This window comes from Lagopus leucura, unplaced genomic scaffold, assembly GCF_019238085.1.
Source record: "Lagopus leucura isolate 7727_CA_CO unplaced genomic scaffold, USGS_WTPT01 Super-Scaffold_100035, whole genome shotgun sequence".
NCBI lineage: Eukaryota > Metazoa > Chordata > Aves > Galliformes > Phasianidae > Lagopus > Lagopus leucura.
Genome location: NW_024962284.1, coordinates 1,568,675 through 1,582,573, shown reverse-complemented (window position 1 = coordinate 1,582,573; position 13,899 = coordinate 1,568,675). Strand labels below are relative to the sequence as shown.

Genomic DNA, 13,899 nt, shown 5'->3' with positions numbered 1-13,899 from the left:
AAAAAAAAAATGATAAATCACTTACAGCTCCAAATTTCCCTTTCCTATAAGCATGAAAGCAAATTTTATTCTGCTAAGTATTCACACTGTCTTGTTGGTCAGGTTGAAAGACTGTAGCAGTAAAGAGGTCTGAGAGATGAGCAGTCAAGAGAGTGGAGAATGAAGTGTAGAGAAGTCACTTTCGTTAGTTTTCTTTTTTAGTAGAATTGAAAATATTTCCTATTCAGGAAATAAAAATAAAAGTTGAGCAGTACTTACCTTTTTTTCTAAGCTGCCTCCTACCCTGAAAATTCACAGAACAAACATGCGCAGCTAAAGATGGAACTTCATCAGCTTAATGAGTGGCCAAAGCTGTAGTCAAGCAGAAAACCACCTACACCACAGCTGCACTTGTACTTGTAATCTGCTTGCTTAAGTGTCCCTAACCCTTAACTTGATGGGGAGGAGTTTAACTTTAAAGTTACTGCTTACATTAACACACCTCCGTGGTTCTACGATTGTATCACAAGAGATGTTGCGTTAAGGCATGCCTGCTCTGAGTCTTAAGGCGCGGTGGTGGTAAAGCATTTTGTATAATATTCAGGTATGAAAACAAATCTGCATATTTAACAGTGAAAGGGAGCCTGTTAAAATTAGTACTGAGAAGCAGTGGATTAAATTAAACACATTTGCATATCTTGTGACAGAAGAAGTAGTCCTATAGTGCATCAACCAACAGTCAGTCAACTGCATTATTAGAAAGCAGGATTTTTCAACTCTGGTGGTGATAAATTCCTGATCTCTGCTCTGTGTTTGAGTGATAATGTGGTCAGCTGCAGAACATCTATGTCTCTCTGCACTGAAGTGTCTACTCAGTGTGCAAACACACAGAACCACAAAGGCATTTGATAATAAAGAGCTTTGGTGCAGGTAGTTATGTTACGGTGCCTGGATGACACGACTCATCGTTTGAAAGGAACTACAGAACAGAGAATGGCAACCAAAAGCCCCTTGCAGAGCCCACCTGTGACCGTACGTGGCACACACACATCACAATAAAATCACAATGCTATCAAAGTGCTGGTTGTAGCAGTGCCACACCAACACAGGTGAGCCAGTGAGGTCACTCTGTGCCATCTTCCAAGGTGGTTTCCCCCAGCCAGGACTAGGGCACGTGTAAGAAAGAAGCCTGAATTGCTTCTGAATTGCTTCACGTGCTGCTGCAGCACAGGAAACATTCTGAGGCTTGCTTCCAAACATCACTCAAACCCACTCCATTCCAACAATCTCATCTTCAAATTTAGGAAGAAAAATAATTCAAGTGTGAGGTACTGCCAAAGCAAGGACTTGGCCACCAGCCAGAAATCCACTCATTAGAAGTCAGTGCACCCTTGCACCGTGCAGCTTGAGTAACACTAAATAATTTAAATGACCTGGTTTGGGAGCCTTTTCTTTTTTTCTTTTTTTTTTTTTTTTGGCTGGGGAAGGCCACATTTTCTTTCTTCGTGCTGTGAACCTCCTAGTGACTGTTTTCACTTAAAAGCCTGAACCTGATCCTTTCTGTGTGTATACATACCTTTCTTAGTGTATACATATATACATAGTAGTATAGTAGTATATAGGATATAGTGTAGTATACATTATATTATAATACCTACCCCCTCCATGCCCACCGACTATGGCCCTCAGTGCCACATCTTCGTGGTTCTGCAAGAGGTATTTTGGTGCAGAAAGATCAGAGCCTGGTTTTTATCTCCCTTGTGCTGCTTTACATCTCTCTGACGCTCCAAAGATTTACCTTAAGAGGAACTTGTTGGCAGGTATATATTTCTGATGGCAGGGTATGCCCCTCAAACAGTTCTGCCTTATCACAACATTCACTTAAAATTTTCCATCAAACTGTATCATGGGACCCTTCTAAAATGCTTTCACTAAAGCCAATTATGTAAGTACCTTTAGAAGTGAGACGTTCCCATATTGCTAGTAGGAGGTATGAATTAATTCTGTTACAGTCTATTCCACCATTTGTCTAATCACTCCTGACATTTTACCTTTCGCTTTGTAAAACGTTATCATCAAAACAAAAACAAACCAAGCAATGTTTTGTTTGCCATTGTAATCTGATTGGAAAGATGCTATTAATTAACTGCTGTACACAATTACACTTGAAAACTAGTGCTAGCTCTTAGGAGAAGATGGATTCAGAAAGACAATTGTTATTTATTGTTATTAAGGTTTCTGAAGCAATAAAGATATATTAACAAATCACCCACACATTCCAGGTATTAGTATTTGTGGGCAATAGCTCAGAAATTCTTTGGTCTAAACAGTTTTGTGGCTCATTGGGTGTATGACTCCAGGAGCTGCCAGAACTGAACACAAAGATGTACTTGCTTCGTCTCTGCAGATGAGTCTGAAAGTACACAAAGAGCAGAACTGAGCAGCCCCCTCCCTCACAAGCGGTGCGTGGCACCATATGTTGTATGATGTCTTGGTCCAATACACAGGCTGAGATTTTTTCCAGAAGAAAGCAAAAATATTTTACAAGATCTGGAATTATCTGTTTCTCAGTTACAAGCAGAGGAAATATTCCTCTACAAGATATTAAGCAGAAACAGACACAAAATTCCACTTATCAACAGTGACAGTTTGGTCTAAGCCCCGTAAGTAGCAGGAAGCTGCCTTTCACAAATGCGTGTCAAGAATTGTCCTCACCTTAAAATTATTGCTCTTCTTTTCTTTCACAAAGAGATTTTCGGAAATCGTGTTTCCTATAATTGTATCTCTCCTTGTAGTAAGGGAGATATAAAAATAATCATTATATTGCAGCAGTTTTACTTCAGTGCCCAAAAGGTTTACAGTGAAAAGGGATCCAAGGCCCTTCAAATGAAAGAGGTTTTGAAAATCCTTACCTCAGTCACGGACGATCATAGTGAGTTACATTTTGTGCCTCAATCCGACCTCTGAGCTGAGGATGTAGCTTCTGATTGGAAACGTGATGTGATTAGTGATCACACTGCTTCATATGGAAAAGTTCATCATAGAGTAACTGCTTAAAATGCAACGTAAACAGGTCTGTGCCAATATTTTGACTTTATGTAAACAATTCAAGCTGTGTAACTTTGGAGATAATGACACATAATGCAGAATAAAATGCTCTGAAAGAGTTTCATTGAATTAATCTGCATTGGGTTCAGGAAGGAAATCCGTATACGAAAGGCAAAATACGAAGTTCTGTGCACCTGTTGAATGCACTCTCAACAAGGTCAGGAGCTTCCAGAGAGCATCCTGGGAAAGGGCTTCACTACTGTGAGTTAAATGGGAAAAGAACAACTTTGAAACCTTGTGCTGTCATTAATCCCATTCACAGAGCTTCACAAATTGGTATCCGTGACAGACTGGAATATACAATTTTGTCTGCGTAAGCATAAATGAAGAATTTCTCGCTGTTCTGATACTACTTCTCCCGGCAAACACTCCTCTTAGCAACATCACATTCAAGCCTGGAAAGGACAGCAACTAGCAGTTTAAAATCCCATTAATAAAGGAAAGCAATCTGTACATAGGAGTTTATTTGGATGCCCACAAGTTTTAAATCATTCCCCTTTTATATCTCATCCCACTGGATGTCTCATCCAACTGAATTACCGTTGGGTTTTACAATGTGATATACAAAATGAGCTGGCATGATTTACAGACATCCTTGGAGTATCATACAAAACACAACCATTTCCCTTATTATACAATCATTATGGCAATGCAAATATAGTCAATACATCAATAGCTGGAAATGACGGGGCATTTAAAGAAAATAAATTTACCACACAAACCAGAGTTAGATAAAACAAATAACGTTTGAAAAAAAAGGGAAGTAAACTGTCTGAATCGTCACATCATTTTTTATATTGTTTTGCCAGTTTTCCCCTTGTAAGAAACATGGCAGTACTTCATTTAAGACTCTTTTTTCATTTCAGTCACACTTCATTCTTCTTTTAGCAGTGTCATGTTTTCCGCACGAAGCTATGAAAGCCTCAGATGTTGACTGTCCAGACAGTAGTCACTTTACTTATTCCTGCACTCCTTTCCACAAACTCGTTGTTCAGTTAATTGAATAAAAAGAAAAACAAACAAGCAAACAAAAAAACCCACTGCACAAATGAGCAGAACAAAACACAACAGCACATTAAAAAGGTGACATTTAAGCTGAAGATGTCATCATCATAGAAATATATTCTTGCTCTAGTGTCACAAACTTTCTAGCCTCAGGAGAAAAGTAGGCATAAACAGAAGAGAAACTAAACTCTAACCTCAGTACAGGGCCGAGTTTTCATTTGTATTTCTATCTAAACTTATGTACTAAAAGACACTGTGTGCATGGTAAATTTAAAACTTTTTCTATGTTGTAAAATACAAAAAGAGAAAAACCTGTTACTGAGCCATTAACTGGGTAATGAAAGTTACCAACATTTAAGGTCTGCTGTCCTGCATGTCGCTGGCACAGCACCTTCTGCACTTTGCCATTACGGCAGCAGTTACTGAGAAGGGTGGACATCATTATCACTGCAAATACAAAAAAGAAAAAAATCTGAACTAATCGATGACGTTACAATCAACAGCAAAATCTTACCAAACTGCAAAATCCATTCAAACTGCATCATCTCAAGGCTGACCATTTTCTCACTGCAACACTGAGAGGGATTATACCCTTTTTCAGCATTTGCAGTTTCTCTTGCAAAGCAGAACACAGATAAGGACTATTGACTCTTCTGAACATGTGTTGAAATGGCGGTGTGATGTTTTCGTAGCATTGCTCACTATGGGAGTCTTGCTGCTGCTCCACACACATGGAAAAGAAAGTGCTTTTTGCCATGGCATTTATAAGACAGACTCAGTTTGATTACTTCCATTCTATTCAATCAAATATACCTTTCAATGTTTTAAAATGTTGGACAGCTGTGAAATATAAGTACTATGCAATCTGACTGTACATACATACATATTTTCATAAATACATCCGACAGGGACCTTGGAACTAAGTATGTGATATCATGGGACAAAATCACAACAGGCTGTCTCGTTTGTAACATTTAGATCCAAAGTAAGAAGAGCTGAATTCTATCATGTTGTCAATACACAAATTAAAACAAAAATACAGCATTAGTATACCCATGAAATAATTTAAACATGTTTGCAAATGTCTTGACAGGAAAAGTGTGCAATTTACAACACTGAGAACTTGTAACAACCATTGACTTATATGCGCTGTACTGTAAGTCACCCAGACAAGGCTAGCAAGGATGAGCATAGTGATAGGTCCCAAAGGCAACTCCCAAACATCTTCCTCTTGCGGAGACTTTGGTAATTGTCTGTTGTACAAAACACCAACGCATACGGCTTCATTTCAGATGTTAACTCCATCAGTTTTCCTCCCCCAGCACAGTCCACTCTGAGGACGTCAGTTATTGTTGAGACACTCTAAATCCACCGAGCAGCAGACATTCCCATTCTGCACAGACAAACAAGTGGGTGTCAATCACCGCTGCAGAACAACTTACAAAAAGCACAGGGGATACTAGCTGGCAGAGGTGGACGCATCTACTACATGCAAAAAATACCTGCGTAAGCCATCCTCCTCAGGTGTCTCCATAGGTCCTGACTGTGGTGCCTTTTTGAGGAGGCTGTTCTAAACAGCAGTTAAATAATCTCCACTTTTTCTCCCTGTACTGACTATTTATCAACCACCAGAACTGACCTGAACTACATGTGAATTAGAAACCTGGTTGTGAAAGACTCTGGCCTCCATAACAGAATATAGCACACAACAGTGACAATACAGATGACTTGATTCATTTTCTCCCAGGCATGAAAGTCGATGGCAAGAGTTTGGATCCTACCCATACAGAGAAGCTCTCTGTTTTTCTGAAATAAGAAAATCATTCACATTGTTGGTTCAGGGTAGGTTTCAGGAAGAAAAACAGCATGTAGCTTTTGAGCTTTACTCCATGGCTAAATACCTTTCTGCAACATTCAGTCATTTACAAAACTATCATATGTACTAAATCTACAGAAACCACAAAACCTCCAAACGAGCATTATGTTTATTTATCTATTTATTTTGATCCACCACAAACCAATTGGGAAAACTCTGAAGAACGGCAGAAAAGCTGACTTCTATAATTTAAAATCCTGAGCAACCGTTTAGTTTGCACAGTGAACATAAGAACATTTTACACAACACAAAACACATCTTCATTATTCTGTTTAGTCATTTTTGTCAAGAGCAAGAGATCAGTTTTCACTACAAAGGATACAAAGCACAGATTTCAAGGCTTAACTTCTGTGGAGTCTGAAAAAAGCAGTGGAGGCCAGGTTGGATGCAGCCCTGGTCAGCCTGATCTTTGTGCTTGGTAACCCTGCCTGCAGTGGGAGGTGTAGAACTAAGTGGTCTTTGAGGTCCCTTCCAACTCAACCTATGATTCTGTTATCTGTTTTTCATTAGTCCTAGTCTGTAAGCAGAATGTATCTACTAAAGCCATAAATCCACAGCAACAGGCTTTTGTGACAAGTACCTTCAGATATATATATATATATATTTTTTTTGGTGAAGTTAGCTATATATTTTTCTGAACCATTTTGCTGTTTCTGCTTATATTACAGCCTTTAGAACAGCTGTTTGTGTGAAGGGCAGTGAGGTGTGGCAAAGGGCAGGAGCAGGCAAGAACCTACTGGACCAGAACAGATGCAAGAAAGATTACAACTTCAAATAGCTCCTAAGCTTCTAAACTCAATGAATGGGGAAACGCAGCATCCTGATAGGAGAACTGGGGTAGAAGTACCCAACTCTCAGAAAACACTGGAAAATAATTTTTCCAGAGTCCTGGACAATCCTATATTTGTGCAGCCGCAAATTAGGCACACTGGCAGGGCTGAGCTTGCCATTTTAGAGCTCCTCCTGGAGCTCTACATCATCTACCTGGTACAGAGACAACTGCCTTGGTCATTTCTCTGGAAAACTGCAGGCATGTTCCTTATGTAAGTATTCCCTACTAAATACTCAAATGCAGAGTCAGTACTTCCCACGCTGGTGGAGTAATTGCCCACCCCTCAGACCTGCTTACAGAGGAGCAAACAAAGCAGGCATGCCTGTGTCCCCCTGTTCTTGGCATTGGCCCACTGTTGAGAAAGCCATACAAAATTTATAAGATCAAGGATAATAACTTCTGTTATGAGAGCACACAGAATCACAGAATCATAAAATGGCCCAGGTTGGAAGGGACCTCAAGGATCATAAATCTCCAACTCCCCTACCACAGGCAGGCCACCTACCTCCTCATTTAATACCAGCCCAGGCTGCCCAGGGCCCCATCCAACCTGGCCTTGAACACCTCCAGGGATGGGGCATCCACAGCCTCTCTGGGCAGCTGTTCCAGCACCTCACCACTCTCTCTGTAAAGAATTTCCCCCTGACATCCAACCTAAATCTTGTCTCCCTCAACTTAAAACCATTTCCCCTCGTCCTGCAGTTATCAACCCTTTCAAAGAGTTGATTCCCCTCCTGTTTGTAGGCTCCCTTTAGGTACTGAAAGGCTGCAGTGAGGTCACCCCGCAGCCTTCTTTTCTCCAGGCTGAACAAGCCCAGCTCCCTCAGCCTGTCCTCACAGGGGAGGTGCTCCAGTCCCCTGATCATCTTTGTGGCTCTCCTCTGGACCCTCTCCAACAGCCCTCTGTCTTTCTTGTGCTGGGGGCTCCAGACCTGGTCACAGTACTCCAGATGGGGCCTCACAATAGCAGAGTAGAGAGGGACAATCACCTCCCTGTCCCTGCTGGCCAGCCCTGTAGTGATGGAGCCCAGGATACCACCTGCTTTCCGAGCTGCAAGAGCACCCTGCTGGTTCATGTTCAGTTTTTTATCCATCAGTACCCCCAGGTCCTTCTCTGCAGGGCTGCACTCAAGGACTGCTCCTTCCATTCTGTATATATGCCTGAGCTGCAGTGAGTTTCTACTTTCATGCATGTGAAACTTCTATCAGTGTTTTTGTCTCTGCTTGCCAACTCTGCACAAAAACACATTTTCCTGAATGTTCACATTAATCAATTATTAAAATATTAGCCTGGACTCATACTAAGAATGCCTAAAGGGCTCTCCAACAAAATGAATGAAAATTGCACTGGGATATTACTGATCTGTGCTCAACATTTCCAAGAAAACAAGCACAGATTGTTTTGCTTCCACCCTGCAGACCACAAAAGGCACAGCCTTTTGGTGGGTCAGGTTTTCTGCCCTCAGGTCTTATCTACTTTCCTGCAACCAGAACGAGTGCATCCAAGGACAGAAGTGACCCTATCTTCATTACCACTTTATCTTGGTCATCGTACCTTGCATTTGCAGGTTGTACAAGGAGATCCCACCATTGTCCATACAGCACCACTAAGTCTCGTGATTCCATAGCCATCTAGGCAGGTTTTCCTGATGTCATAGGTGATGTTGTCAGCCAGACAGGGGTCACTGACGCAGTGAGGACAGCACTCGCCTTCTGATGTGGCTGTGTACTCGCAGTTTAGATTTGGACACAAAAGAGGCCAACAGTCCACCTCTCCTTCCTGCACAAAAATGAAGGAAAGCTCATTGAATTTATTGCCATTTATTAGCTAGATCTCCATTCTGATAAAGAGGAAAGTGCTATTTTGCCAAAATTGGTATAGATTTAATGGATCAGCTCTCTGTGTGGTTGATCATGAAGCCTCAGAGTATCATTCGTTAGTTTCTTGACTTAAAAAACAGTGTGTATACAGGAAGATAATCTGAGTTCTTGGGGGTTTAAAAAGCAATACTAAATAGTGCCTTCCGATAGTTTTACATGAACTGTAATTTTTGCAGTAAATATTTATATCCTCTTTCTATTCGTGGTCACATAAACACCACAGTAACTTAACTTAAATGGGAAATTAACACTGCAGATACATGCAGACAAGAAACATCGAACACTGACCTAACTAGCAACAGTCAAAATGGATTTTACTGCCAACTGCTAAAAGAATTGTTGGACAAATAGCAGGTACGTTCCAGTAGGTGACTTTATGTTAGTATTTAGCTTTGTGAAAAACAGACACTGCTGTAGCATTCACATGTCTAAATTGTAGCATTCACATGTACTAAATTGGACTTGCATTAAGCTACTTTCTAAGCACTTAAGATATTGATAACATCATATAAAGCACATAAACTGATTTACTGCATCACTGTCTTTCAGCTCTGTATGTTTGTTAACCTAATATTAAAATTAGGCAAAGAAATGCTGACTACAAACACAGTAAGCCCTGTAAAACACATGTTTTATATTTGCCATTGCTACTGATGATGTTTCAGTTTCTAGCTGTTCTTTTGCAAACATTAAAAAATCATAGAATACAAAACAGAATACTTACTGCTTTACATTATGGATGATTATCACTTAATGGTAACTTAGCTTTGAATGTAATTTGTTTCCTGATGCTCAGACACCTCTTGATTAATATCATATGTGAAGACAACATCATACAGACAGCTATAAATGGAAAACTGATCATTTTAATGAAGTTCACTGCTGCAGCAATTAGTATATCTATGCAAAAATAAAGCTTTGGGGAAATAATCTACAGTGCCTAATGAGAAAAGAAGCGCTCTTTATTTTCCATGCTTCTCTAGTAATTTGGCTTTGCTTTATTCCATCTTTTCTTGGTTAATTTTTTGCTAATTCACCATGTGGCACTGGCACTTCACTTTTCCAGCATCTCCTGAGTTAAAAATGCACTGCTCATTTTGATAAGACAAGCAGACCAGCTGATGTAATTAAAAGCTGAAACTCCTCCAACCAAATCCATCGCACATGAAATAACTTTAAAAACCCATTTAAGGAACAGATGACCTTATAAAAGTGGGCTTTGCTGGAAATCCCAATGATTATTCTTGCTCCCCTCCAAAATGCTTTACCCCATACCAGGCAACGACACTGCTGACAGCTGTAGGTCCAGTTGTCCCCGCTGCGGTAGAGCTTGTGCCCAGTTTGGTCGAGGCACTGGCTGGTGACACGGGTGTCACACTCCGGGCAGCAGAAGAGATCGGCGCTGGGGTTCTCGCAGTCACAGGCTGTTCTCCTGCAGAAAATCTTCCCATCCTGCAAGGACATATTGCCCTGATGTCAACCACAAACCACCAAACGGCACCATCTGATGTTCAAGTTGGTCCCTTTAACTTTGTAGGAGTACGATGTAGCAAAATCACAGTGGCACTAATTGTTCTTTACTGTGAACTCACAACTGGCTCTATTCCACATCTGAACCTATGAGCTTAAAGTTAAATGGACTACAAACTATCAGCAACCATGATAACTCTTTCCATGTATTAAAGATAGCTTGTTTCCCACAGGCTCTCCAAAATATGGTTTTGCTAAATATTTACATAATGCATCGGATGGCACATTTTGTTAAACACCATTAAACAGAATTGTTTGGGATAAACAAAAGATTTGCTTCTACATCCAAAAAGGATATATAGTCTTTGCATCAGAGAAAAACAAATTGATTTTAATTCTAAAAATGAAAATTGGAAGAGTTTTGTTTGAAATTATACCGTTTATAGGTGAGCCAACATACTGATATGTTTCATGTAGACTTGGAGCTGAAATCATAGTTAGCAACAAGGAGATTATTGAAAAGTTTTGACATCGCATTCTTTTGATTTTAATGCTGATTATCGGATTACTCCTTATTCAAGCAAGCCTCACCTGCAGCCAATCTGATGGACAAACGAAACTACAGTCTGCTTTGAATCACATCTGCACAATTTGCAAAACAAATGCGCTCATTTCATTGGAGCTTTTCCATACTGTCATCAGAACCTGTTCTGAGTTGACAAACCCGTATCTGATGCAAGCAGGACACGTTTTTTCACTGACATCAAATAAAGTGGTACCTATCAAAGCAAGGAAATATTTTTCCTCTTGATGCTTTTCATAAGTGATTACTAAAAAGAGGCACAGCAGTCCTGTGGGAATCTGTTCGTATCATGTTTTTAAGCAAAAACTTAGGATTACAGAAATGTAGAACATGTACCAGCTCAGCATGGTTGTGAAGTGCTTTTGATAGCCAGAGGGCATATGGCCAGATTGCCCCATTGACTTTCCTGTGCTTTGCATCAAATTAAGGTAACTGAGAATTCTGTGCTTGTGGCTGATTTGTCACTTTGGCCACGGGAGAAGGAATTAACAATCTTTGTTTTCCCTGGCTCTTGTAGTTGGGATAAATCAGAAAGTAAGGAATACAGTTCATTGTTGTCAGCAACTGCGAGACTGCGAGACCCCCCCACGGGATGTGACGCGATAGGCCCTCTCCCTGCTCTATGATTGATGTGTGGCACGTACCCTTAGGGGCGTAGACGAAGCACATAGGTTATATAAGCTAGAGTTCACGTGTAATAAACGCCATTTTGCTGTTCATCATATTGGTGTCTGCGTGCAGTCATTTGGTCCTGGCCTGGTTTTAGGTCAGTACCGTAGGAGGCAATGCAACATTGGTGCCCCGTGTGAGGAACCAGTGCGGAACCCCGTATGGCCCCTCGTCCATGGCTCGCCGTTACTGTAGACACAGCTTCTTCTATGATATCAGTCACTCAACATACAAAGTGCAATTCAACTGCAGCACAGAGTCATTGGGCCACTGCAATAGCCGCAATGGGGTTGCCCAGCCAGATAAAAACAGATAATGGGTCTTGCTTCATCTCAAAATTGACCCAGGAATGGCTGACAGCTTGGGGGATATCTCATTCCACAGGAATCCCTGGCAACTCTCAGGGACAAGCAATTGTAGAACGTGCCAATCGCCTCCTCAAGGAAAAGTTACGCGTCCTGGGTGAGGGAGAAGGGTATCAGAGTGCGATTCCTGTTAAAAGACAAGCAGAGATTCTATCTAAAGCCATTTACTCATTGAATCACTTTGAACGTGGAGATTGCAGTAGAAGCCCTGTACAGAAACATTGGCAGCCCAAAGTTTTGAGCGAAGGGCCTCCAGTAAAAATAAAAGCAGATAGTGGAGAATGGGAGGCGGTTAGCCTCCAGACAAGGACCCAGTTCCTTGTCTGCTCCTACTGGCCAGATGCAACACAGGAATTAAGCTCTTCCTCCTCAAAATTAAAGTCATCCTCCCATTTTGGCAAGTGGTGGAAGACAACTGAAAATCTTCTCTCGTGGAGAGTTATGACCAAATCTCTGTTCCCACAGGTAGGAAAGGAGGACTGTCTCCACCTTTTGCCCACAGCAGGCATCATGTTCCAGGCGAGCTGTGCCAGGTGTCTTTGCAGCCTAGTGCCACCAACAACAGTGCTCTTTCCCCCCTTTGTAATGGAGTGCTGATAAATAATGGTTAGCAACTACCTGTCTGCTTGAGCCCACTTTACTTTCTAAGCTTTCAAGATTATTTTTCAAATTCCTCTTTCATCTGGTGACAGCACTGGTAGTTATCCGCTACTCTGAGCTACCACACTCCTACCTCTGGGGAGCAGCTAACCTTTTACTTTGCCTTCACTCTCTGTATTTCAGAACACCGACAAGACTCGATAATTTTGCCAGAGACCTTTCTGTAATCATAATACACTGCTACTGTCCTTATTCTTTAAGCATCTGTGTTTTATCTGAAATCTCATCAGTTCTATGCCTTTCAGAAAATGTTTTTATTCCTATAGTGCAATGACATAAAGCCTCTTAAGGTACAACACTGTACTTGCATCTTTGCAGGTCTGCACTAGCATTATGGGTTTTGATAGGAAAAAGTAAGAAATAGAAAGAAAATAATTTATTTCCTTTTGATGACATTTAGCTTCTTATTAGTATCTCTTCCTCTTTGATTCTCTTACAGTTCTATGGGCTTCATAAGCATCAGAGCTACGAACACAAAACTACTGTTAACAAAGAAAAACTAACTTGCAGAGGAACCAATATAAAGGGTGACTTGAGTTTCCACAGAAGCCCGAAGGACAGAAGTCAGAAGCTGAAGAAATCGGACCACCATGCTGTTCTCACCATCAGGAACACACTTCACCTGGGCAGTGTTCCCAGCGCCGTGCTCATCTCCCAGCCTTCTTTTGCATAGCAAATGAAGGGTCATCTGAATTAGGGGATGGACACAAAAGCTGACATATAGCCTGACACACAACCAGGCATATATTTCTTTGCAGCAGAGAGGAACTCCCCTCCACTCCCCTTCACATTTCTATCAGTCTTTGTGCAATGAATTCAGCATAGTTCAGGAAGATACTTGTAGAGGACGCATCAAACACACTTTGGGTGCTACACTAATTATACATCCAGCTAATTATTTTTTGAGAGCTTATGGTTTTGTAAACTTTGTCCCAGTTTGAAGAGACTGCGTCTGATGAAACACTGGAATAATCCTTCTGCTTCAGAATACAACTGAAGTAATACAACTTCTCATATTTGATATTATCCTACTCCACAAATAACCTTATATAAAGAACTTCAAAGTGAAGTCTGCTATCTGATTTCCTTTGTACTGGATTCTGAGTTCAATTATTTTCAAGACAGGATCCATGTGTTCCAGTTGCTGCACAAAATATATCCCCCTCTACAATGAGTTTAACAACAGAAAATCCAAAAGAAAGCATATTATTCTAAATCCGAATCACTGATTTGTTTCCTAGAGAAAGCAGGTGAGTAGGATCATTTTAAAGCTGGAGTAAGAAGTATAAGGAATGATTTAGTTGCACTCTGCCCTTTTCCTCACTGAAAACAGAGCAAGCTGCACAAAGGTCAAGCAGGACCAGCTCTCCATGCAACTGCATTGAAATGGTAGAGCCCTGCTGTAGGTTTGCAGAGTCGCCTGGAGTACTGGAAACAATCACAATTTATAAAATATGTCTCAATAACAGAT

The 13,899-nt window shown here is 40.9% G+C and overlaps 1 protein-coding gene and 1 long non-coding RNA gene across 2 annotated transcripts in view; both read right to left on the bottom strand.

The window, feature by feature from the left end:
• LOC122186214 overlaps positions 1-346 on the bottom strand; it is a 2,643-nt gene extending 2,297 nt beyond the window's left edge. The window contains exon 1 of the long non-coding RNA XR_006181093.1: positions 259-346. This is a non-coding gene — a long non-coding RNA (uncharacterized LOC122186214). The remainder of the gene's footprint in view (positions 1-258) is intronic.
• Positions 347-3,508: 3,162 nt separating this feature from the next.
• Positions 3,509-13,899, bottom strand: part of NELL1 (neural EGFL like 1) — a 286,566-nt gene continuing 276,175 nt past the window's right edge. Inside the window, exons 18-20 of the mRNA XM_042882675.1 lie at positions 9,957-10,133; positions 8,356-8,580; positions 3,509-5,485 (exon numbers count right to left, since the gene is read on the bottom strand). Coding sequence (XP_042738609.1) covers positions 5,435-5,485; positions 8,356-8,580; positions 9,957-10,133 — 453 coding nt within the window. The 3' untranslated portion in view covers positions 3,509-5,434. The remainder of the gene's footprint in view (positions 5,486-8,355; positions 8,581-9,956; positions 10,134-13,899) is intronic.